Source organism: Punica granatum, chromosome 8, assembly GCF_007655135.1.
Source record: "Punica granatum isolate Tunisia-2019 chromosome 8, ASM765513v2, whole genome shotgun sequence".
Taxonomy (NCBI): Eukaryota; Viridiplantae; Streptophyta; class Magnoliopsida; order Myrtales; family Lythraceae; genus Punica; species Punica granatum.
In genome coordinates this window covers 24,644,834-24,670,606 of record NC_045134.1, presented here as the reverse complement: position 1 = coordinate 24,670,606, position 25,773 = coordinate 24,644,834, and the positions used below count along the sequence as shown (strand labels likewise).

The 25,773-nt window shown below is 33.5% G+C and overlaps 4 protein-coding genes across 5 annotated transcripts; 1 reads left to right on the top strand and 3 right to left on the bottom strand.

The window, feature by feature from the left end:
- The first annotated feature begins 1,798 nt into the window (after positions 1-1,798).
- LOC116187311 (abietadienol/abietadienal oxidase) lies at positions 1,799-5,204 on the top strand. 2 transcript variants are annotated; one of them, XM_031515965.1, is made up of 10 exons: positions 1,799-2,134; positions 2,934-3,258; positions 3,359-3,508; positions 3,646-3,888; positions 4,034-4,117; positions 4,213-4,291; positions 4,384-4,505; positions 4,594-4,721; positions 4,839-4,969; positions 5,065-5,204. In XM_031515965.1, exons 1-9 carry the CDS (start codon positions 1,851-1,853, stop codon positions 4,936-4,938), a joined length of 1,515 nt encoding a protein of 504 aa, XP_031371825.1. In that variant the 5' UTR covers positions 1,799-1,850; the 3' UTR covers positions 4,939-4,969; positions 5,065-5,204. The 2 variants fall into 2 exon arrangements, with proteins under 2 accessions (XP_031371825.1, XP_031371824.1); XM_031515964.1 differs by having other exon boundaries at positions 4,839-5,092.
- On the bottom strand, positions 5,142-5,753 carry LOC116187314 (probable pectate lyase 16). The gene is made up of 2 exons (XM_031515967.1): positions 5,508-5,753; positions 5,142-5,390 (listed from the first exon to the last, which is right to left on the bottom strand). The coding sequence occupies exons 1-2, from the start codon at positions 5,661-5,663 to the stop codon at positions 5,202-5,204; spliced, it is 345 nt and encodes a 114-aa protein (XP_031371827.1). The 5' UTR covers positions 5,664-5,753; the 3' UTR covers positions 5,142-5,201.
- A 536-nt stretch (positions 5,754-6,289) lies between these two features.
- On the bottom strand, positions 6,290-6,957 carry LOC116187313 (putative pectate lyase 21). The gene has a single exon (XM_031515966.1). It carries the CDS (start codon positions 6,931-6,933, stop codon positions 6,385-6,387), a length of 549 nt encoding a protein of 182 aa, XP_031371826.1. The 5' UTR covers positions 6,934-6,957; the 3' UTR covers positions 6,290-6,384.
- A 13,359-nt stretch (positions 6,958-20,316) lies between these two features.
- On the bottom strand, positions 20,317-21,805 carry LOC116189333 (putative pectate lyase 2). The gene is made up of 4 exons (XM_031518955.1): positions 21,542-21,805; positions 21,084-21,439; positions 20,653-20,782; positions 20,317-20,533 (listed from the first exon to the last, which is right to left on the bottom strand). Exons 1-4 carry the CDS (start codon positions 21,788-21,790, stop codon positions 20,336-20,338), a joined length of 933 nt encoding a protein of 310 aa, XP_031374815.1. The 5' UTR covers positions 21,791-21,805; the 3' UTR covers positions 20,317-20,335.
- Between the last annotated feature and the right edge of the window lie 3,968 nt (positions 21,806-25,773).

Genomic DNA, 25,773 nt, shown 5'->3' with positions numbered 1-25,773 from the left:
ATAGAAAAAGTTATTGAAGAATAACTCATATGGTTTCAGAATAAGGTTAAAGTATTTATAAGAAATACTAATAAAAAACTACTGAAATCAAATAGAGGATTGGTTGATTTCTGAAACATAAAAAAAAGGCAATTTCCTAATAAATTATTTATTATATCAATTGGAGAATATCATGTTTTATAATTGTCAAATCTAATTCACACCATGAGTAGTGAAGATTTCTTACCAAATACTATTTTTACTTATAAGTTTTAGTTAAAAAGTACTTATATAATCTCCGATCCGAGCTCCTAGACATACTTTTATTTGATTGATTAATGGAAACAACTATAATTTATAAAATGTTGGTCACAAGTGATCCAGTGTTCAAGCTAATTAAACATGCGAATATTATAAATTTCAAGATAAGGTTATAGTATTATACACCCACATATTTTGGTGGATCCCCAAGTTTTCCGGAGAAAAATTATGACCTCACCTAAAAAAAGAAAAGAAAAAGTGTTCCATCCTCCTAGCAGTTGGGTGAAGCTCAACACCAATGGCTCTTCACGAGGAAACCCGGGAGTTGCAGGAGATGGGGGGTTAATCCGTGATGATAATGGCAGGTGGCTCGGAGGATTTGCCCAAAATGTTGGCTATGCTACATCAACGACAGTTGAGTGGTGGGGCATTTAGGCCGGCTTAGATCACTTGGGCACTTGGCTTTCGCAAGGTTATTGTTGAGGTTGATTCGGAGGTAGCGCAGCAAGCGTCTGGTTTCAGGACAAGGAGAAGTAGCGCCTTCAGTTGCACCCCTGGTCCACACCTTCAAGAAGGCAATTCACGTGCAAATTGATTTGCTAGGAAGGCGCTAAACCTCTTATAGGTTCTCCATATTTTTCATTTTCCGCCGGAAGATATTAATACTCTCCTTTATGGCGATATCTTTGATGTCTCCATGCCCTGATCCTGTGTAACTTGATTTAATTGTGTTTGGGCTACAGCCCGATTCCACCTGGAAAAAGAAATGTTCCATCAAGTATCGACGTGGGCTACCTACATCCAACTCAGGTCAACGTACCCGAGGCCAAAATTGTCATACTAAAAAAGAAAAAGAAGAATATATCCAGTAACTTGAAGATCATAATTACTAATTAGTGAGGTTTTATATACCAATCTATAGATGGCTTCAACATATTAATTAGCGATACATATGTCGAGCTCGAGTTGGACTCTGAGGTGGCTCGGAATTATATTATCAATGGTGAGTCATTGCCCCTCAGCTGATTATGTTGGTTGACCCAATGTGCGAGCTGTGAGCTGCTAGATGGAGAATAGGTCATTAATGTTATGCACACATATAGGGGGTAACGTTTGTACAGACTGATTAGCAAAGAGAAGCTTACAGGTGCCACTTGGTCTTCACTCTTTGGAGCATCCTCCGACCTCTTTGAGAGTGCCGCTATTTGGCAACACCATTGGAGCCTTCATACCCTGTCTTTGTAACTCTTAATTTTTCTTTTCTTTGTATTCGGTTCCGGCCTCATTTAGCTAAGGAAAAAAAAATAGATAGCTTCAACATATAATTTATCGAATTCACACTAAGGGGTAAATACCATTCCCCCAGCCAAAGTGATCGCGATGATTGGATCATGTTATGTCATAAGATGAATAACTATTTATTCATTTGAATCTTCAGTAAATACGGACTTTGAATATCCAATAATTCTTTATGTAGTTTATTTATTTATATTTAATAATGCGCACTCTCGATCTTATTATATATAAGATAGTCCCACGTCCAAATCGTTTTAGGCTTGTCTTTCTATCTCTCTCCTCTCTCTCCTCATTCTTCCTTGAGACAAGACAAGATGAGAGAAACAAACGGGGGAGATCGATGGGCAATATATGGGATCACAACCCTTCTCTTCGTTCTTGCAATATTATTCCTTAGGCACTATAATAAGCTTGTTACTTATTTGAAGAGGAGGAAGAGCAATGATATCGGCAGCGATATTGCTCATACCGGAGATGATAATCGTAAGAAGTTGCCGCCAGGAGGAAGAGGGTGGCCGCTGGTTGGCCACACCATTAGCTGGTTCAACGCCGTCGCAGGCTCTCACCCTCCTCTCTTCGTCGAACAACAGGTCAAGAGGTAAACCCACAGCAAACGTACATATATCATATGTGAACATGGCATTTCCAAGCGGTTTGAAATTGTTTTCGGGTGTATATAATATATATACGATGGAGGGTGACTAGAGAAAGAAGACGAGCAGTGCATTCATACGATTGGTCGATATATAACCGGAAGTTTGCTAGTCGTGCTCGATGAGGTTGCCAGGGGAAACCTGTTTCCGATCAAAACTTTCTGAAACGCTTCGGGTGCAGACACATTCCCAAGTTATTTTCTTACTCTTTCAGAAACAGAAAACAACCTCTGTAGGTGTTTCCAATCAGACCATTACATATAGTAATGCATGTGTAAAATTTTTTTTTAAAAAAATCGATTTACATCACAGAGCATGAGAAGTGATGCAATTAATCATGAACATAGTCAGAGGTTATCCTTTTTCATTATATTTATGCTTTAAAGTAATAAGTAATATTAATATATCGTTAGTGAAGCCTATTGATTGAGACTAATTTTCGCTCGGCTAATGAAAGCATAGGAAAAATTTTCTATGGACTAATCCGAAAGCACAGGTGTGTAATTAAAAGCGGCTTTGATCTTTTAACCAAATCCCTTTAGCTTTATAAATGGAAGGCTTTTGATTTCCACTATCTTCTATTTAATCCATATTTTTTGTAATTTATTAGGGGGATAATGCTCTCCTCAATAGTAAATTTTCGTAAAATATTGTAACACTCATATTAAGTTAAAATATTGTACTTATTGCTTTATTTCGAGTCTATCTGGTAACTGAAAAAGTAGTGTATGTACACTTGTATAGGTATGGGAAGATATTCTCCTGCAGCCTCATGGGAAAGAGGGCAGTGGTTTCGGCGGATCCCATGTTCAACCGGTTCGTGATGCAGAATGAAGGCAGGCTGTTCCAGTCAAGCTACCCGAAGTCGTTCCGCGACTTGGTGGGCAAGAACGGAGTGATCACGATGCAGGGGGAGCAGCAGAGGAAGCTTCACGGGATCGCATCCAACATGATGCGCCTAGAACAGCTCAAGTTCCATTTCCTTAAGGACATTCAGCTCGTCATGCTCCGCAGCATCTGTAACTTCTCGGACGATCAAGTCATCGTCCTCCAGGATGTCTGCAGAAAGGCAAGTCATCGTTTCGGCCAAGCTACTGTCAATACAATGGCTATTGATCAGGGGTCATGTTTGTGGTTTTATTCGTGTCCTGTTTGATTGGTATTTTCAGGTGGCTATCAATCTCATGGTGAACCAGCTGTTGGGAATGTCGAAGGAGTCAGAAATCGAAGAGATGGCTCAGCTTTTCTCCGACTTTGTCGATGGCTGCCTCTCGCTCCCCATCAACTTGCCCCATTTCGCCTACCACACCGCCATGAAGGTATGATAAATATCTAGTAACATGCTCGTGTTTTCTTACATGTTAATCAATTTAAAGCAACTTCTTCCGACTAAGCGTACTTTCCTATGTGACAGTTATTCATAGTTTGATCTCAGAAATCATGAATATTTTTACAGGCGAGGAAAAGAATAGTCAGCAAGATAAATAGTACGATCGAGAGACGAAGAACTGAGGGGGGCTCAGAGGACGTCGGTAATGGTGTGCTTGGAAGGCTGTTGGATGAAGAAAGCCTCCCCGATGAAGCCGTCGCGGACTTCATCATCAATCTCATCTTTGCTGGGAATGAAACCACTGCTAAGACAATGCTCTTAGCGATCTACTTCCTCGCCCAATCTCCAGAAGCACTGAAGAAACTTCAGGTTAGAACTAAAAAAGCCTCACAGATGAAAAATATATACCGTCCCGTCAATTTTTTCTTCCAGTAATGTGCCTATTTCACATTTATTTAGTACAAGGTACACTGAACATATTTCTGTGATTTTCTCGACACAATTTATTGAGCAGGAAGAACATGATGCGCTGAAGAAAGCGACCGCGGAAGATATCCTGTCATGGCAGGACTATAAAGCAATGCCCTTCACTCAATGCGTAAGTCGATATAATCCGACAGGTGATTTCAGTGTGAATATAACTGAAACCTCTAGCGGTTCATGTAATAACATGAGCTTGATCTGTCAATACAGGTGATAGATGAGACGCTGCGGCTCGGTGGAATTGCCATCTGGTTGATGAGAGAAGCCAAAGTAGACGTCTCGTACGGAGGTCTGTACTCGACTAATGTAATCCCATCGTCCCAAGTTCTCCGATTTATGTTACAGACTAATAAATCAAGATATTTTTGACTTTCTCTGCAGATTTCTCTATCCCCAGAGGATGCTTTGTGGTTCCATTTCTATCAGCAGTTCACTTGGATGAGAATATTTATAAAGGAGCACTCAGCTTCGATCCTTGGAGATGGACCGATCCCGAGAATCAGGTCAGTTATAGCCCTTAGTTCGATATACTTGTTCCGGATAATTCACCGAACTTATCATCTGATGGGGTGATTTTTTCGAACTCGGAAGGAGAAGAGAAATTGGAGGAGCAGCCCCTTCTTCTCTCCCTTTGGTGGCGGTGCCCGGTTTTGCCCTGGGGCCGAACTAGCCCGTCTTCAGATCGCTCTCTTTCTCCATTACTTCGTGACCACTTACAGGTCCGTGATCCTCGTTCATTCGTTTTCTTCTCGACTAAGCGACGATTAAGAGTCGATATCGTGCCCCACAGATGTCGTAATCTCGGTAATTTGACAAGGTTAAATTTCAATGTGCAGGTGGAGACAGTTGAAAGAAGATAGAATGTCGTTCTTTCCCTCCGCGAGGCTAGTGAACGGGCTGCAACTGCGCCTTACTAGAAGAACAGAAGCTCCATGATTTGCCCGAGAAAACGTCACTATCGTGACATGTACATACTCTTGAAAATTTATCGCCTATCTGTTATGGCTGCAATTTTTTTTCGGGTTTTTATTAATTCATTCCCGGTTGGAACATGCTTTACAGACCACAAAGAACATTATCAAAGACAATACAGAACATGCCTCTCTATGAAGGGGGAAGAAATATCTACGCGCAAATCGAATACCAACGCCGATAAATCGGAAAGGATGTCAAAGGTATTTCTTTTAGCAGCTTAGTTGTTAGAGCTTCTGGGCACCGGCGGAGCTCGTGAGGTCCCTGACAGCATCGGCACTAGCGACCTGGAACCTCTGACCAGGGCCGTACTTCTTCAGCCTCGCAGGTCCAATCTGCGCCGTTTGAGTGAACGATGCCCCGTTCTTGAACAAGTCCCCCACTGAGTAAAAACTGTATCCCCCCCTCCAAGTTACCTGTTCCAGCAGCAAAATTTATGAGAGATTCGTTTCCGCCCGATTGATCTATAACCGAACAGTTTTCGGTCAGTCAAACTTTAGGCCCAATCTCATTGCCATGATGTGTAGTGTTACCTCCTTGTTGCCTTTAGGAATAAAGACGTTAGCTTCACTCTTGATGGAGGCGCCCGAGCTGCCCCCGATGGCGTACGAACCCCAACCCTCATAGAGATTGTTGGCTACATGGGCATATCCTAGACGCAACCTGTAAGATTTTGCTAAACTCGTCATCTGCTCGGGGTTGGATTTTCGAGATCCTTACCGAAAAGTTTCAGTGTCAACAGTAAAAATTCTTAAGAATAAGCTCAAAATTCAAAATGATGAAAAGAGAACCGGTGGGTGGATGTGTTACTCCTTAGGGAGGCGAGTGGGCTCAATAATGGGCCGGGCCATAATATGGGCCCAAAATGGGGCAGAAGCTAGACACTAAAAGAGGCCCAAGATAAAGAAATGGGCCGGGTCTCGGGCCTATTAGTATTAATGATGTCATGTTATTACAGTGTTCATATATACACAAAAAAAAGAAAAAGAAAAAAAAAGCGTGATTATGATGTGATTAGTCCAGTTAAATGCCTTCGTAATTGCTAACCTGGGCATACGTTGGTTGCAGTTGGGTCCAAAATGGTTGTAGACGATGGTGACCTTCATCTTCCTATCTGGACTGTAGCGGTCGTCGTTGCCGAGGAGCATGACCTTGTCCTGGTCAGTGAACCGGTTGTTTGACATGGTGATGTGCGTTGAGCCCTGAGTCACGTCCACGAGGCCGTCCTGGCACCGGGACAGCGTGTTGTGATCGATCCACACCTTCGATGAAGTGATCACACGGATCCCATCCGCGTCTCCTGGGCCAATGGACACCACCTTCCCTCCAGGGCCCATAATTTGGCCTGCCGTCTGGGGCTGGCAGTCATGGATGTGGAGCCCATGGATAATTACGTCATGAGCCTGACAATTAATTAGTAAAATGAGATATCATAAAAAACGTATCACCCCATAATATCGGTTCCTTGTAAATTAAATCAGAAATATATATATATATTTCATCTACCTTATAGACCGTAATACAAGCACCGCCGGCAATATGAACGGTCGCACCTCTCCCGTCGATGGCCGTAAAGTTACCTACATGAAGAGGCTTTGTCAACTTGATGGTCATGTCCCTTGCAAAGGAGATCCACACTTTTCCTTTGATCATCGTAGCCCCGTACCTCAGGGTCCCTGGGATCGGATTCAGAGGGTCATCCCGGGGGTCCGTAACAGTGTACCACACCATGCTTTTAGCGATGTTCCCGTGCATCTTCCCTGAGAACCCAACAGAACAACTGGCGAGCTGGTGCCGATAACGCCTCCAATTCAAGTTCAGCTTCCAACACCGGTCGATGACGTTATTGCCCACTGCTGCACCATCGACCAGGTGGTGCCCCGGAGCAATGAGGACACCAAGAACGACCGAGATAGCCACGACAATGCTAAACATGACCGAATCATTTCGAGAAGCCATGAGTTAATTTGAGGAGTATCTCGTGCTGACCATGAGGATTGGAATGAGGAGGAAAACTTATCTATGAGTAAAGAAGATTGAGAATTCATAAGTTTACTTTGAGAAAGTATAAATTGAGAAATTTCATAAATTTAGAGATCATTCTAATCAAAATCAAGCGATTGAGAATCTATTTATATATAGTAAAACGAAACGTACTTGCAATAAAAGACCACGCAAATTGCAATCAATATTCTGAAACAAATCTATAATCTATATCTATATATTTTTATATAAAAAGTTGTATCTCAACAATAAATAAGGGTAGAAAAGTAATTTTTTAAAATAATATAAGGTTATAAATATAAATGTTTAAATAATGTTCAAGATTAAAAAATATATATTTTAAAGAAAATATGTACTATATCACTAGAGAGAAAATATATACTATCTTAATGATTTATGTGAATAAATTAAATGCATATAAATAATGATGCGATTATAAATATATAAAATTAATTCATTTTAATCAAATAATTATCACAAAATAAATTATCGTCTATAGATCTACATATTTATAAATAACATATATTTAATATATACTTCACTCTCACTTTGTTAAATTCTATTAAATTATATTAAAATGGCATATTTATATTAACTAATAGTTTATTTCTCAAAATGTTTATATAGTATTAAAGAAAATACTATTAAGATATTATAACTATTACTTTGAATTATCTTTAATTTATTATTAGTAACATTTGAAAAATTTTACTTTAGAAAGGTATCTCTTATTAAACATTTTAATTGAGATGACAAATTTTTAAAATTATCATTAAAATAAACACTCTAGCAAAAACTCTGCATCGCACGGGCAAAAAGCTAGTCCATCCATATATTATATATAAGTAAAATTGACTCCTGGAATAATAAATGATTCATCATTAATGAAATAAAATTATTAAAATAGTTTATTAAAAAGATAAAATTATTAACCTAATCTCTTTAATCTTATAATATATAAACTTATGATAGTATGACAAATAAAATTATGTCTTAAAAATAAATATGTAATAAAATTTTGTATTTAAAAATGTGTGATTGAATTTGTTTATATTTACAAGCAATTAAATAAGTAAAACATCCATATATATATATATATAAGTAAAATTAACTCATGGTGTAATAAGTGATCCATCATCAAAAAAACAAAAATATTGAAATAGATTATTAAAAAGATAATATTATTAACCTGATTTATATTATAAAATTGAAATCATTAAATATATAAACTTATGATAATATGAAAAATAAAATTATGTATTTGAGATAAATATGTCTTAAGAACTTATATTTAAAAAGGGTACATTTCACCATATAATACGATATTTTAATAATTTTCACCACATAGCATATATCGTATTAATTTCACCAAATTGCACGATATTTTAAAATTTTTTCATGGCATAGCACGATATTAATTTTCCGACAATTCCTGAATGGAAAGCTGACATGGTTGATGTTTTGGCCCACCCTTGTATAGCTGGACTTTTTGTGAGCCCCATTGGCTTTTTCCCATGGTATAAACGTGCAGTTTAGTGAAATTAATACTATATATGCTATATTGTGAATTTATTTTTTAAAGTTTCTTACTATACTGTAAAAATTTTCAGGGCCCACAAAAATGTGCAAGGTGGGCAAAAAGCGCTAGCCACGTTAGTCTCCGTGAGGGAATGAATGGAAAATTGACGTCGTGCTATACCATAAAAAATTTCAAAATATCGTGTAATTTGGTGAAATTAATTCGATATGTACTATGAGGTGAAAATTTTCAAAATATTGTGATGTATAGTGCAATTAACCCCATTTAAAAATGTTTTGAAAATTGACGTCGTGCTATACCATAAAAAATTTCAAAATATCGTGTAATTTGGTGAAATTAATTCGATATGTACTATGAGGTGAAAATTTTCAAAATATTGTGATGTATAGTGCAATTAACCCCATTTAAAAATGTGTGATTGAGTTTGTGTATTTTTTACAAGCAATTAAATAAATATACAAGCAATTGAATAAATATACAATTGCACATTAATTGAGAGAATGCTAATTGATTCAGTCAAAATTGGCCTAATTTTATTAATTGCTATTTTATAAAACTTAATATATGCGACATATCTATATTAAAAATTAACTTAAAAATATGATACATAATAATTGAAATAATTAGCTTCATATAATAATAATAATAATAATAACAACAACAACAACAACAATAATAATAATAATTAACTTTGTCTAATATATAACAAAAACTATTGAAGATTAGTATTTAAAAAATTTAAATTAATTATTACTATTATTATTATTATTAAGAAAACTGGTGTTTAAAAATATAAATAATTACAATAATAAATTATATAAAGATATATGAAAAGGAACCCGTGCAATGCATGAGACAAAAAAATTAGTACATATATAAAGTTGTATCTACCTAATAAATAAAGATAGCATGGTAATAAATATATATATATATATATATATATATAAAGTTGTGTCCAACCTAATAAATAGGTGTAGAATAAATGTCTTAATAAATCAATATTCAATCTATATATATCTAAAGTTGTATCCACCACAATAAATAAGAGTAGAATGGTAATTTACAATAAATTAATATGCAATATAGATTTTAAATCAAATAATAATAATCAAATAATAATAATAATAATAATAATAAATATATTGCATAGTAAATGTCTTAATAAAATAAATATGCAAAGTAGAAATTAAATAATTATTATTGTAAGTAAATAAATATATCCATTAGTAAATGTCCTAATAAATTAATATACAATATAAAAATTAAATAATGATTTTTATTGTCAATAAAGAAATAAATAAATCCAAAGAAATATATTAATCACTTAATATATAAAGTTGTATCCGCCCTATAAATAAGGGTAGAATGGTAATTTTGTTCATAAATTAATATGCAATATAGATTTTAAATCACAATAATATTAATAATAATAACTACAAAGAAATAAATATATTCAATAGTAAATGCCGTAATAAAATTAATATGCAATGTAGAAATGAAGTAATAATTATTATTGCAAATAAAATATATATATATATACTATAGTAAATGTCTAAATAAATTAATATACAATATAGAAATTAAATAATGATTTTCATTGTCAATAAGTAAATAAATGTCTCCAAAGAAATTATTAATCACTTATCATTATTTCATAGGCAAATAAGTATTCATCATTTTAAAGATTTCATTAGGAAAGATTTATTCATAATTTTAAGGAAATTGAGAACATTTAAAATTTTTAAAATCATCGTGAGATTTATAAAAGTTCAATCAAGAAATCTCACATCGAACCCATTTTATCAAAAATTATTTAAATTCATGAAACTTAATACATGAAATGTGATTCAGAATAAAAATCAACATAATACTAACTTTAAATTTTTATAGATTTTATGATTATTATTCTTCATTTATTAAGGCTAAAATTTTTAAATTTTTAGGACTTTGAAATTATTTTCCTATAAATTAGATTGATAATTGTGATTATGTATATGAAGTATTTTACATGAATTATTCACCGAACTCTTCAATTTATATTATTTACCATTTGAAATTTATCGTTTTGAAGTTTATATAGCATAAAAAAATAAATTTTTTATACACCAATTTAAATTATAAAATGATAGCAATTATTGTCTTCATATCTAAATTCTTATAATAAAATTTTCTTTATAAAATCCGTGCAATGCACGGGTTCAATAACCTAGTCAAATATTAATATTAATCCTTATTTTATTATTAAATCAAATAAAATTTAAAATATGAAATGTGTATAATATGCATATAGTATTTCAAGTATCTACACTCCATAAATGACGAAAAAAGGAATTTATGGCCCCAACAATATATTCTTTATAAATTGACTAATTGAAAATGTTAATCTAATCACTTATAAGATTAAATTCGGAATATCCAAGATTCCAAAGCATTTGACTGAAAAATATATGCAATATTTACATTGAGATATATTTAAATAACTAAATCGATGAATTCATAAAAATTACTATTTGTCACCTCAAAAGTATAATTTTGACAAATTAATTTATAAGAATAGCAAAATATTGTTGTTAACTAATTTAAAATAAAAATACTCAAGCACTTGATCCTGAAAATATTTAATAAGCTAATTAATTTAATAATTCATATGATTTATTATATGCATGTATATGTATATCAATTGTATTTATAAAGTGGGTGGTCTAGGTAAAATACGTATACAGTATAAAAATATATGTTTATGTTATATTTATATCAAGAACCACGCTAGAAAAGTTTCTTTATTTACATGTTTTAAAAGATTACTAAGGTAATTATCCAAAAAGAAAACAAAAAAGCTTTGTAACAGTTAAGACCAAAATATTTCTCGATTTCATTATATTTATATAGTCATAAATGAAGTCAAGTTAACTATACATTGGGAGGTTAAAAAAGCTGAGATAGAAATTAAAGCATGTCCAAAAAAGTAGAAAAAACTCAAGGATCGCATAACATTAGCTTAAAATTTAAACAAGAAGTGACAATTCACTTATATTACATAATTAAGGTGTCGCATTTGATTATGTTAAAAGTATTACAGTATAGAAGCATGATGTATTTTTATTTGAAAAACATTTGTATTAAATCATGTATGTCTCTTCATTGCTAATACGTAAAGAAAAGTAATGATGCTAAAATAGGTATATTTAAATAGAATTATGAGACATATAGTCAAGCATGAAAATTTTTCTTCTTTGTTTTTCGATTACAATGGAGGACTATGAGTATAGTACATGAAACTGAGTATGGAAATTATATAATAATATTATATGTATATTCATTTTAGTAATTTTGATTAATAACTTGCGTAAAAGTTCCACGCAATGCATGGGTAAACACTCGTACATAATGTAAAGTAGAATTGGCCAATTTCTTATACATTAAATATATTAGTAAGTTTAAACGACTAATTTCATTTTCTATAAAAATCAATTTCGATTTTGTTTTCTGGAAAATGAAATGAATCTTAAAATTTGTATACACTGAATGAATATAAGTTTTATAAGTTTTTTGTTATGGGAGATGATACTCTAAAATAGTTAAAAGAGATTGTTGTATGTAGGTATTTTGCTCTTATTGACATTGCAACAATTTAAGTATATGTAATGTATAACTTTTACATCAATCATGTCAAATGAAGAAATTTGTATATATCACAATTTACTTAATATACTATGTTTATAGTTCATTATAAAAATTTAAAATATTAGATTACCGAAATAATTTTAAAATATTAATAATTTTTTAGTAGCAAATTTACATGTGCTTATTTAGATATTGACTGTGACTCTGATTATAATTTTTTGTAAATATTTCCAAATTTATAAAATTTACATATCTATGTCATTGTAATTTAAACATTATATAAAAGAGGTTGATTTTGGACAAATGTATTAGGCATATCTATTAGTTTATTATCTATCAGAAAATCAAATTAAGTAAAATAATTCATATGCTAACTGTTTCATTTATCTTCATGTCTGATTTCTAATTGAATATATTATGCGTTCATTAGAAAAATCACTGCTAAAAGAATTTAAAATAATCTTTCTACATGTTAATTTTATGACCTTCAATTATGTATAAAATTTTTAATTTTTTTATTAAACCTACTGAAATATGAATTTATCAAATAGCAAACACTTTAATTATGATATTTGTCTTCTAAAAGTATTTTAGTACAACTTTGAATAAAGCAAATAAATTAAAAACCCGTGCATCAAACGGGTAGTAGACTAGTATTATATTAAATGTACATATATGACAATATTAATAACAGAGATTATAGTTAACCTAAATATTTTAAAGGCTCCATGGACCTCGCTCAGCGATCCTTGGAGCTCCCATGGATCCTTCATATTTTTCTTTTTATCCAAGACCCCCTCTCGGGTGGGGTCGAATCTAGAAATTTTTTTCCGTCCCGGGGGCGGGGGGTTTGGGTATGGTAGGTCACTATATCAAGATAAATGATACCAAAAAAAAAAAATCACTAATAATTGGTTTTTTCATTCCCAATATTGCGTGGACTTGAGAAATTCGATTAATTTATACTTAAATTATCAAAAGTTTTCTTATCTTACTAAATATATTTCACATTGTTCAAAATATTATTCAGAAAGAATCATTTAGAAAAGGATAATTTATTACTAATCCTTAAAATTTCTAAAGCGCAAAACTAAAACACGAAATCTTTCCTTCTCAATTATTTTTTGTTGTATAAAACTCAGCTGAGTAAAATTAAATGTGCTTAAGTTAACTGATCACTTAAAAAAGCCAAAAGAATTAATTTAACTCTTGAAATAAAATAATTTTACTTAATATATATATAGATATATATAATAGTTAGAGAGAGTAAAACTACCCACATATTGTGTTAACTAGGTAGCCAGTAACACACCACAAACACGGTAATTTAGTGATTAAGTATCAAGCGCTTCATTTGAATATCATGAGTTCGAACCTCACTAAGAACATAGAGCTCGCCACTATGTGGGTGTATTATGGGATGACGGTGATCGGCCCATAATACTTAATTCAGTGAGTCTTAGACTTAATTCACTAGTGTGTTGGTGGGACTGCTGTGATCAAATTGGACTAAAATCTCAACGAGTTATGACGAAAAGAACATTTCGTGGCGGTTAAGTTTCCTTAATTGGACCAGCCACAGCGGACTAATAATCCGACCTAACTTTTTTAGTCAGTGAAAAAAAAAGTAGCTAGTAACACCCCGTGTCATATCACGTCTATTATTTAGCTCTGAAAATATAAAGTCAAAAGAATCATTATTATATTTTCACTCTTTTTAAGATAAAAAGATAATAACCGACGTCATATTATCATCTAAGTACATATAGACTTAGACGTAAATTATAACTCATAAATACAGAATTATCTTGCACATATATGGCAGGTATATATTATAATTTTTTTTTCAGGATTGCATCTCATTGATTTGTTTTTTTTAGTAAGTGGATTGCATCTTATCATTATCATTTATATCATCGAACTTGACTAAGTTGGATATTTTAAATTACATAAATTCTTCTCGGTTCAATACTTTCCATATAATTTCACATACTGTCTATTATTTCAAAAATCTTGTGTCTTGGAAATTTATACACTTACTATTTATGTACTTGTTACCCGAATAATAATGTTTTTAGAGCCTCATCACTTGGCCCAATCAAGCTATTAGGCGTGACAGGGACATTTCCGTGAATTACAAAAGTCTGGAGTATCTGCATAATATTGGTGAAACCTCAGAAGGACGACATCGCTCTTGACACAACAAACAAATTCAGATTCTGAGCAAATGAAAAAGCAGAATCTGGACGTAACTATGCATGGCGCTGCATAATTCGAATTATGTGGCTGACCATCTTTCAGAATATTAGCAATGACATTGTCGTATTAGAATTTCAACTGTCTCAAAGTCTGAACAGTCACGATGTCGTCTCTGAGTTGCAGTTACTGGGTAGTTATAGATCGAAGAGATAAAGGTTATCCAATGTGGACTGAGTCAAAACTTTGGATAATTATCACGTGGGGTTAAGACTACAATTAAGGGTAGTTGGATAACGAGAAACCCACGTTCTCAAAGATCAAAGAAGAGATTTGTAAAAACCAAGATGGGAGGAAAATATATAAATATTAGAATATCCATGTTTCCAATTTTCAAAGAAGGAAGAAAGGCAATTTTCGATTTTTCGATTTCTCAAAAAATTAGAGATTTTCTTTTCCCTACACATTAAATCATTGTGGGTTGTTTTGGCATTCCTCTAAAATGAGGACTTCGTGCGGAGAAAGGAAGAGAAAATATTTATACTAACAACTCATTCAACAGACAAAATCTCTGCAGATTTCTCAACTCAAAAGAGCTTTTATCCTTAGATATTCCGAGCTTGTAGCAACAAGGTGATCCCCTCAACGATTCAAGCTCATAAGTCTGTGGCGGCAAGATCATATCATCAACGACACAGTCACGATTCCATCAGCTTGTTGATAGAAGGTCTCGCTCTCATCCCAAGGCCATTCGCTCAGAGCGTCTCAATGTGGTTGTAGTCCTTCTACTTCATCTACAGGTGACCTCACACCTGAGTTCAGATCCTAAACTACCTACCCCGATAGAAAGTAGAGTAGGCCATTCTCCATAATTTTGGTTTGAGTGGTTTATCCCTCTGTCTTTGTGTTGTAATTCCATCATTGTATAGTCTTCTTCATTTAATGAAGTGTCTTTCCTCATTAATTTTCTGTTTTCATTGAGTGAATCTCTCTAATACGCGTGGCCTTTCTACGAAAGGCATTACCAAAAGAATCCACCTGAGATTTGAAAAGAAAAAATGTTTTCTAATTTTCTCTCTTTATAAAAGAATTGGAAACCGCCTTTTTCCCTTCATCAAAATTCGATAACAGTACTCAATCATAATATACCATCCATTCAAATTATAATTTTAGCTTATCTATATTCTTTCATGTCATTTTGATAATTTTGTATGATTTAGGTCATTTTCGGAATACATCTAAATTAAGAAATGTTTTTATATTATTTAGGTAAAAAAGAATAGTAATTAAATAGTAATATATTATGGCACGATTAAGGGACTAAAAATGTTCAAAACAAAGTCAATAGTATTCAATGCAGTAAAAATTATGAGCATAACCCAATATCAAAATTATTATAATTCAATGTATTTAGAGAATAAATTGGATATACTCTTTCTGAAATTATTTTGGAGGATTAAAATGGAATATGAAAAAATAAGAATTAGCACAAAAAAAAGGAGCAAAAGTTAAAAGGATATAAATATAAAAGGATTTATTTGGAAAACTATATACGTACCAGTTAAATTCATTTTGGTTTGTTATACTTGAAGTGAGGTTAGTCTAAATTCCAAGAGTTACTGGACATATAATATATATACTGTTTCAGGATATACGTATATTGGATATTTGGATGGATTAAAAAAATCAACAGTGGTGTAAAATATACACGAAACAATCATATAACTTTTTTACAACATAAATAGCATATTTTTTCTAAATTAATTTTTAGGAAGATGTGCTTGGAAGGGGAAGAGAAAAATATATGATAATAGTAATTAAATATATTGGAAAGGATTAAACGGGTAAAAGTGAAAGATTATAGAAGTTTATGAAAATTTTGAGAATAAAAGGAAACTTGAGAAATTTGTTTTTTTAAAAAAGGAGGACAGGACACATACTCTTCTTTTTTGGGTTAGAAACCTATTTTAGTTTCTTAGTAGATAAATAGATAGATAGATTGGATCATATTAAATGTCTCTTTATATGAATTAAATAGGGTATTAGAATAGTGAATCTACGCATAAAACCAAGTCTTGTGAGAATAAAATGAATCAAACTAAATGAATTATGTTATAAAGAAAGTATCAAATGAATCAATAGATTTAAACAAAATAAATGAAATTGAAGATGTATTAAAGGAAGACCTCTGGAAATGCATTACAGTAAAGTAATCAAGTAGTTGGCCAAAAAAATAATAATAATAAACGTAAAGAAGTAGTAATACATACATACTTTTACCAGGTGGATATTTAAGAAGTGCTTCTACTACAAGTCCACAAACTCAATCCAATAAAATCATTTAATGTATAGAAACCTTATGATTTAAATGCTCTATCAAAAAACCTTATGATTAAATGCAATTTAACGTCCCTAATCACTGCTCTAAAATTTCTTTCATAATTAATCTAGAAGCACATAGCAATGCAAATTTAATTGAATGTTAATGTAACCTATATTGAAAAACAAATAATTTTATCACTAGACTCTACCCACGCTTCTCACAGCAAATATAATGATTTTTTTCTGATGCGCTCATGGTTGAATTGATTTGGAAGAAGAAGAAAAAAAAAGGGTGAGAAAAATAAAAAGTAAGAGTTTGAGATTTCTCCTCTTTATTTTATACGGATTAGTAAATCGAGATGTTTTTGAAATTCTTTGCAGATTACTCTATCCCCAGAGGAGGCTTTGTGGGTCCATTTCTCTCAGCAGTTCACTTGGAGGAGAACGTATATGAAGGAGCACTGTACTTCGATCCTTGGAGATGGACCGATCTCGAGAATCCGGTTGCTATAGCCCTTAGTTCGATATACTTTTTCGGGATAATTCACCGAACTTATCAACTGATGGGGTTACCTTTTCGAACTTGAAGTAGAAGAGAAATTGTAGGAGCAGCCCCTTCTACTCTCCCTTCAATGGCGGTGCCCGGTTCTGGCCCGCGGATGAACCGCCTTCAGAACGCTCTCTTTCTCCATTAATTACTTCGTGACCACTTACAGGTCGGTGATCGTCGTTCATTTCGTTTATTCTCAGCCAATACCATGCTTAAGGTCTCTCATCTCTGTCGTGCACGACCATTATCATCGTAACTGTTGAGATACATTATCCCATGTGAAAAAATTGAAAAAGAAACAACAAGCTTATATGAGGTGCAGGTTTAGTAACCTATTAACTTAAGTTATTGGGTTGCAGATGGGCTTAAATCCGTGTAGGCCGAAGTGAAAATTTTACATGGTAATAGAGCGAGTTATGCTTCCGCGTGTTCGTGTTAGCTCACGCCACGCCATATCGGTTTTGAGGTAGCCAAGAGTGTACCTCATGTTAATCGGGCCCAAGAGTGGCATGGTTCAGTTCCGAGTGTGGAGCTCGAGGCTAGTTTGATATTTGTTCCCCCTTACACGAGCCCGGAAGAGGTGCTCGGCTCATGGTCAGTTGGGTGTTTAAGGGCAGTGGCACGTGTTGGACTATACGTTGTCACGTGAGGGCGGGTGTTGAGATACGTTATCCCACATGAAAAAATTGATAAAGAAACCACAAGGGTTTGAGTTCAGCAACCTATCAGCTTAAACTCAATTCAATTTTGAGGTAGCTAAAAAAGTGCACATCTAGTTAGGCCCGAGTGTGGAGCTTGAGGCTAATTTGGTATTTGTCCCCCCCTTGTCCGAGCACGGAAAATGATGTCCGGCTCGTGGTCAGTTGTTAAAAGAGGGTGTTTAAGGGCACGTGGCACATGTTAGACCACACGTTGCCAACTGTGGCCGGGTGTTGAGATATGTTGTCCCATATGAAAAAATTGAAAAAGAAACTACAAGTTTATACATGTGAGGACGAGTGTTGAGATATATTATCTCACATGAAAAAATTGAGAAATAAACCACAAGCTTATACACGTGAAGACAGGTGTTGAGATACGTTATCCCACATGGAAAAATTGAGAAAGAAACCACAAGTTTATATAAGATTTGGATTCAGTAACCCATCAGCTTAAACTCGATTCAATTTCGAGGTAGCTAAAAAAGTGCACCTCTAGTTAGGACCGAATGTGGAGCTTGAGGCTAATTTAGTATTTATCCCCCCTTGCCCGAGCACGAAAAAAGATATCCGGCTCGTGGTCAGTTGTTAAAAGCGGGTGTTTAAGAGTACGTGGCACGTGTTGGACCACACGTTGCCAAGTGAGGGCGGGTGTTGAGATATGTTGTCCCACATGAAAAAATTGAGAAGGAAACTACAAGTTTATACATGTGAGGGCGAGTATTGAGATATGTTATCCCACATGAAAAAATTGAGAAATAAACCACAAGCTTGTAGACGTGAAGGCAGGTGTTGAGATATGTTATCCCACATGGAAAAATTGTGAAAGAAACCACAAGCTTATATGAGGCTTGAGTTCAGCAACCTATCAGCTTAAACTCGATTCAATTTCGAGGTAGCTAAAAAAGTGCATATCTAGTTAGGCCCGAGTGTGGAGCTTGAGGCTAATTTGGTATTTGTCCCCCTTATCTGAGCACGGAAAAGGATGTCCGGCTCGTGGTCAGTTGTTAAAAGCGGGTGTTTAAGAGCACGTGGCACGTGTTGGACCACACGTTGCCAAGTGAGGGCGAGTGTTGAGATATGTTGTCTCACATGAAAAAATTGAGAAATAAACTACAAGTTTATACATGTGAGGACGAGTGTTGAGATATATTATCCCACATGAAAAAATTAAGAAATAAACCACAAGCTTGTAGACGTGAAAGCAGGTGTTGAGATACGTTATCCCACATGGAAAAATTGAGAAAGAAACCACAAGCTTATATGAGGCTTGAGTTCAGCAACCTATCAGCTTAAACTCGATTCAATTTCGAGGTAGCTAAAAAAGTGCACATTTAGTTAGGCCCGAGTGTGAAGCTTGAGACTAATTTGGTATTTGTCCCCCCTTATCCGAGCACGGAAAAGGATGTCCGGCTCGTGGTCAGTTGTTAAAAGCGGGTGTTTAAGAGCACGTGACACGTGTTGGACCACACGTTGCTAAGTGAGGGCGAGTGTTGAGATATGTTGTCCCACATGAAAAAATTGAGAAATAAACTACAAGTTTATACATGTGAGGATGAGTGTTGAGATATGTTATCCCACATGAAAAAATTGAGAAATAAACCACAAGCTTGTAGACCTGAAGACAGGTGTTGAGATACGTTATCCCACGTAGAAAAATTGAGAAAGAAACCACAAACTTATTTGAAGCTTGGGCTCAGCAACCTATCAGCTTAAACTTTTAAGTTGCAGATAGACTCAAATCTATGTAGGCCCAAGTGGGAATTTGCCTCGTGTCAGTGTTTCCCCTCGCTCGAGTATGGAAGATGAGCCTGGCTAAATATCAGTTGTTGAGGGCGGATGTTTACGGGCACGTGATAACGTGTAAGCAGAAATAGACCACATGAAATTATATGAGACATAGATATCAACACTTATCACCACATGAAATTATATGAGATTTAGATATCAACACTTATCAGCTTGAGCTTTTAAGTGGAAATGGGCTCGAGCCCATATAAAATCCAATGGAAATTTAATAGTAACTGTGGTGATTAACACGGTTAATTCTCGATATGCAGGTGGAAAAAGTTGAAGGAAGATAAAATGTCGTTCTTTCCCTCTGCGAGGCTATTGAACGGGCTGCTGCTGCGCCTGAATAGACAAGCTGAAGCTCCGTGATTCGACCAACAAGACATCGCATACTTTTGTGACATGTACATACTCTTGAAAATTAATCATCTGTTATGGACGGAAAAATCTTTTTCGGGTTTTTATCACTTTATATCCGATTGGAACATTATTTACAGGCCACAGCAAAGAACATTGCCAAAGACAGGACAGAACATGCCTTTCAATGAACAGGCAAGAAATTAGAAGTACAAATTGAATTCTAACACCGATAAATCGGAAAGAAAGTCGATGGTATTCCTTTTAGTAACTTAGTTGTTAGAGCTTCTGGGCACCAGCGGACATTGTGAGGTTCCGGACAGAGTCAGCATTAGCAACCTGAAATCTCTGATCAGGGCTGTAGTTCGGCGTCGTTGATCCAATCTGGCCCGTACGAGCGAATGTGGCCCCGTTCTCGAACAAGTCGCCCACTGAGTAAAACCTCCCAGAGTTATCGGATCCCCCTTTCCAAATTACCTGTTCCAGCAGCAAAGGTTACGCAAGAGTTGTTAATATCGCCCATTCGACATGTAACCGAACATTTTTCGGCTTGTGACGATATATATTTATATATGCATAAGAGATGTAGTGTTTACCTCCTTGTTCTTTGTGGGGATAAAGACGTTAGCTTCGCTCTCGATGGTGGGACTCGAGCTGCCCCCGATGGCGTACCAACCCCAACCCTCATAGAGATTGTTGGCTACATGGGCATATCCGTTACGCACCCTGTAAGATTTTGCTAAACTCGTTATCATCGCTCGGGTTCAGATTTTCGAGACAGTTACAGTTGAGATTCATCAGCGTCACTAGGGAGGGGAGCCCACAATTGGGCCGAAGCCACTCACCCAGTCGGGCCCAAAAATAAGGAAATGGGCCGTGTCATGGACTCACTGCAACTAGCACTAACTAATCATGTCATGGTGATAAACTCCTGTTCATATATGTGCATGAAAAATTACGTATAAAAATACGTATTTTAAGTGATTACAATGATATAATAATTAGGTCGTCACCCGTAAGTGCTAACCTTGGCATACGTTGGTCGCAGTTAGGTCCGAAATGGTTGTAGATGACGGTGACCTTCATGTTCTTATCTGGAGCATGGCCATCAACGTGGCCGAGGAGCATGACCTTGTCCTGGTCAGTGAACTGGTTGTTTGATATGGTGATGCCTGTTGAGCCCCGAGTCACGTCCACGAGACCATCTTGACACCGAGACAACGTGTTATGGTCTATCCACACCTTCGATGAAGTCATCACGCGGATCCCGTCCCCGTCTACCGGAATGATCGACATCACCTTCCCTCCAGGGCCCATAATTCTTCCCCCATTCTGGGGCTGGCAGTCATGGATGTGGAGCCCATGAATGATTACGTCGTGAACCTGTCACTCAGTGAAATGAGAGATTATGAATATGATATTTTATTCACACACATTACAGTATCGGTTCCTTGTAAATTAAATCATAATGAATATCCTGGTTACCTCATGGACCACAAGGCAAGCACCTCCGGCGATATGAACGGTCGCTCCTCTCCCGTCGATGGTCGTGAAGCTACCTAAATAAAGAGCGTTGGCCAACTTGATGGTCATGTCCCTTGAGAAGGAGATCCACACTTTCCCTTTTATCATTGTAGCCCCGTACCTCAGGGTCCCGGGCCTTGGGTTTAGTGGGTCATCCCCAGGGTCCGTGACGGTGTACGACACCACCCCCTCACCGATGTTGCCAGACATCTTCCCCGAGAACCCAACAGAACAAGTGGCTAGCCGGTACCTATCATGCCTCCAATCCGAGTTCAGCTTCCAGCAGCGGTCGATGACATTTTTGTCCACTGTTGCACCATCGACTAGGTGGTGCCCTAGAGCAAGGAGGACACCGAGAACAACCGAGAGAGCCACGACAATCCTAAACACAATCGAATCACTTCGAGGAGCCATGCCTTAGTTTCAAGAGTACCTATCTGTGAGATCACTTACACTAATTATGAGGATGGGAGTGAGAGGAACACACATTTATAAGTAAAGAAGCCTGAGAATTCATCAAGTTTACTTCGAGAAATTTTTGACAATTTTCATAAATATTAAAGATCACGATAACCAAAATTTAGGGATTTGGAGAATCTATCTATATATAGTAAATGGAAACACATTTGTAATTAACGTAACTATAATTTTCTGAAATAGATATTATATTTAATTTAATGTACATTTGATGAGATATTTAATCTATCTATATATAGTAAAGGGAAACACATTTGTAATCATAATTAACGTAAGAAACGGCCCTAGTTAACGTGATTATAATTTTCTGAAATAGATACTACATTCAATTTACTGAACATTTGATAAGATATTTAATGTACACATACCACAGCATTAATAACAGAGATAGTTTATGCACGCAATATATATTTATCTATATTTATATAGTAAAACAAATTTTGTGAAAAATAAAATGAATCAACTTAATAAATTATGTCGTAAAGAAAATATAAAAATTAATCAATAGATAAAACAATAATTAAAGTGAAGATGTAGTTGAAGGAACAATTTGGAGATGCGTATATAACAGTAAAGTAAATAAGTATAAAATAATGTATAGATACATCTCCCCCCTCTCTCTCTCTATATATATATATATATATAATTGTATCCCATGCAATAAATAAGTTTAACAAAGTAAATGTTAATATTATATGGAGTCACAAATGTAAATGTCTAAATAAGATTTATGGTTAAAGTATCATTTATAAGAAAATAAATAAAATTCTTGCATTAAATGTACTAAATAGTAGAACTATTAAAAATAATTATTAATTATTTTTAGTCATTGTTAGAAAAGAAGTGTCGTATATTTATTTATAATATGGATTTATACAAAAATTCTTAACTATATTTAATACACTTGCCACAAATCTATATACATATACATATAGTAAAAGAGAATTAGTACATGTATTACGCATTAAATATGTTAGTGCAATTAGTTAATCAATTTTATTTTTATTTTCAAGCAAATACTTCGAATAAAAGATCTTATAACTTTTCTTCCATGATAATAACTAAAAATTTATTTTAGATAAATTTCGTAAACAGACTTTTTGCTATTATATTATAGTTGTAGCAATTAAGTATATGTGTGTGTATATATATATATAACATCAATAATATACCAATGAAGAAGTAGTGCGTACTATATTTTAATATGAGACTTATAAGAAGATATAGTTTACTTATGAGAACATATTTGATGCAAATTAAAAATACAAAGTTTCATAAAAGAAATCACTTGAAAAAGAATTAATTATATTTTTCTCACAATTGTATTTTTTTATTATAAAATATTTTTTTATTAATTATATTTGAGTTTTTAAAATACGATTATATTATAAAATAAAATCTACTAAAATTTGTTAAGTTTAATAATATTTTAACAAAAATTTGTGCAAAATAAACACCATCGAAGACCCATGCATTAGAAAAAAAAAATGTTAGTACATATAAGTAAAGGAAATTGGTGCATTTAATGTTATATAATACATAACTAATTATACAGTTTTAAAAATATATAATAAAGAATTATTATACTTAGAAGTTATATAGATATTATAATTAGAATGAAAACTGAATAAAATATTATAATTTGTATCGATGATCCAAATAGTACTAATTAATAATTTTCAATGTTTATAACTTAGACGAAATTTTATTTTATTTTATCCAAATACACACTTTACTAAGTAAAAATTCAAAAGTTTGACAACCTACTTACTTAAAAAAATACTAATACTATATAATGAAACAGAAATTGCAAAAATAGAATTGCATTTTTATTAGGATTGAAGTATTAGATATTCTTATAATTATTTTTAAATACTTTTATATTTTATACGTATGAAAGTTAATAGGATAATGAAAAAATTATTAAAGATCAAAATGATTAAGTTAGAAATTAATTTAAAAATATTATTAGATTTGGTACTTAAAAATAAAATCCTCGCGTCGCACGGGCTATTCAACTAATACATATATATTTTGTACCAGGTGAGTTTTATTCTTTACAACAAGGAAACCTTGAGTTGATGAACAAGAGTTGAATATTTAAGGATAATTCGTAGTATTTTTTTTATAGATAATATGGTGAGTGGCAGTAATACAAAAATCAATAGGTATACATCTCTATTTTAAGAATTAGAAAAATCAATTTCTCCTTAAAAAGTGCTTTTTTATATTTTATAGGTATACAAAAATCTACCAGCTCTCTATTCTTTATGAAACTTTTTTAAATTTTTTTTTCCCTTTATCTTAGAAATTAATTAATTATTGTGTTACATCTATCTTTTTGATATGTACTATGATATTCGAAAGTCATTGGACCCCGATTAATCCAGTTCGAGCAGGAATGGACCACTAAGGAGTAAAACTCTACCCACGTATATTTTCTACATTTACAAGATTCGAACCCATCGTAGGAGATTCTAAAACCAACGAGTTCTGAGAAAGAAACATCATGTCTAATACTCACCGTTTTTTAATTTTTTATCTCTCCACATAATGATTCACTTTTTGAAAATATAAAAAGACATTTAGGAATTTTAAAATAATTTCCAATTCAAATGTTAATATTAAACACATTCGTAAGTATGAAATCTTAGGATTAACATAAGGTTGAAATTTAAAATATTTGTTCAGTTAATTAGTTATTGTCAATCTATACAATATAAATATATAAAAGCCAAAGAGTGCAAGTCGTAGGCGCCACGTATGTTGAAAAACAAATCCCCGGCTCATTATTTTCTTGAATATTTTAGTCTCCATGTAATTAATCACTAGAAAAATATAAACTGATATTTGAAAAGTTTAAAAAGAATAAGAAAATAAATTTATGTTTCCTTGTTTAATATTAGATACACCCAGAAACTTAAAATACCTGTTTCTATTGATCGATTATATTACAGTCATATAATTTATGCATAAATGTATCGACTTAGCTTTAATAAAAAAAATCAGTTAAAAAATCAATATCATCCAATCAATATGAATATAAATATATAAAAGGTAAAATTGCAAGGAGAAGGCGCCGCAATGTTCAAAATGCAAACGACTCATTGCTTTTTTGAATATTTTTTCGGGTAAGTGTTTTTTCAATATATTTCCTTAATTTCACGTCTCCTTAGAACTCAAGGATACAGAGGTACGAGCCTATTGAACAAATCATGTTCAAGTAAGGTCGTTAACATATTTTCTTCACTTAAATAATAGTCACTTCTTGAAAATATAGATAGACGTCTAGAAATTTTGAAAAAAATAAATAACTCCCAAGTTGATATTAAATACATTTAAGAAATATGAAAATTTGTCATTATTAACATAAGATTGATATTTAAAATTCTTTTTCCATTAATTATACTATCGTCATATTATGAATACGACTTTGCTTCTTATAGTAAGAAAATATTTGTTAAAAATAAAAATAGTTACCACTTGATGAATTGTAAACCAAAAGTACGTCTGTTACTAGATTTTCAATTATAGTATTCAGAATTTGGAAAATAAGATTACCTTGCCAAAAGAAATCACTCACCACATAAAAGCATGTGAAATATGGAGTTTCTATTTTACAAATTTTATTATTCAATTTCAAAGTAAAAGCATACTTGCCTCTTTTTAAGTAATCTAAAAATAATAGCGAAAAGTTTAATAAAATATAACGCGTC

Coding starts and splice junctions, on each gene's coding strand:
- LOC116187313 (XM_031515966.1), bottom strand. CDS start 6,933: ATGGCTTCTCGAAATGATTCGGTCATGTTTAGCATTGTCGTGGCTATC.
- LOC116187314 (XM_031515967.1), bottom strand. CDS start 5,663: ATGACGAGTTTAGCAAAATCTTACAGGTTGCGTCTAGGATATGCCCAT. Junction 5,391..5,507: donor TTCCTAAAGGCAACAAGGAG/GTAACACTACAC, acceptor CTGCTGGAACAG/GTAACTTGGAGGGGGGGATA.
- LOC116187311 (XM_031515965.1), top strand. CDS start 1,851: ATGAGAGAAACAAACGGGGGAGATCGATGGGCAATATATGGGATCACA. Junction 3,259..3,358: donor TCCAGGATGTCTGCAGAAAG/GCAAGTCATCGT, acceptor TGGTATTTTCAG/GTGGCTATCAATCTCATGGT. Junction 4,722..4,838: donor TACTTCGTGACCACTTACAG/GTCCGTGATCCT, acceptor TTCAATGTGCAG/GTGGAGACAGTTGAAAGAAG.
- LOC116189333 (XM_031518955.1), bottom strand. CDS start 21,790: ATGTCTGGCAACATCGGTGAGGGGGTGGTGTCGTACACCGTCACGGAC. Junction 21,440..21,541: donor CTTGCCTTGTGGTCCATGAG/GTAACCAGGATA, acceptor ACTGAGTGACAG/GTTCACGACGTAATCATTCA. Junction 20,534..20,652: donor TCCCCACAAAGAACAAGGAG/GTAAACACTACA, acceptor CTGCTGGAACAG/GTAATTTGGAAAGGGGGATC.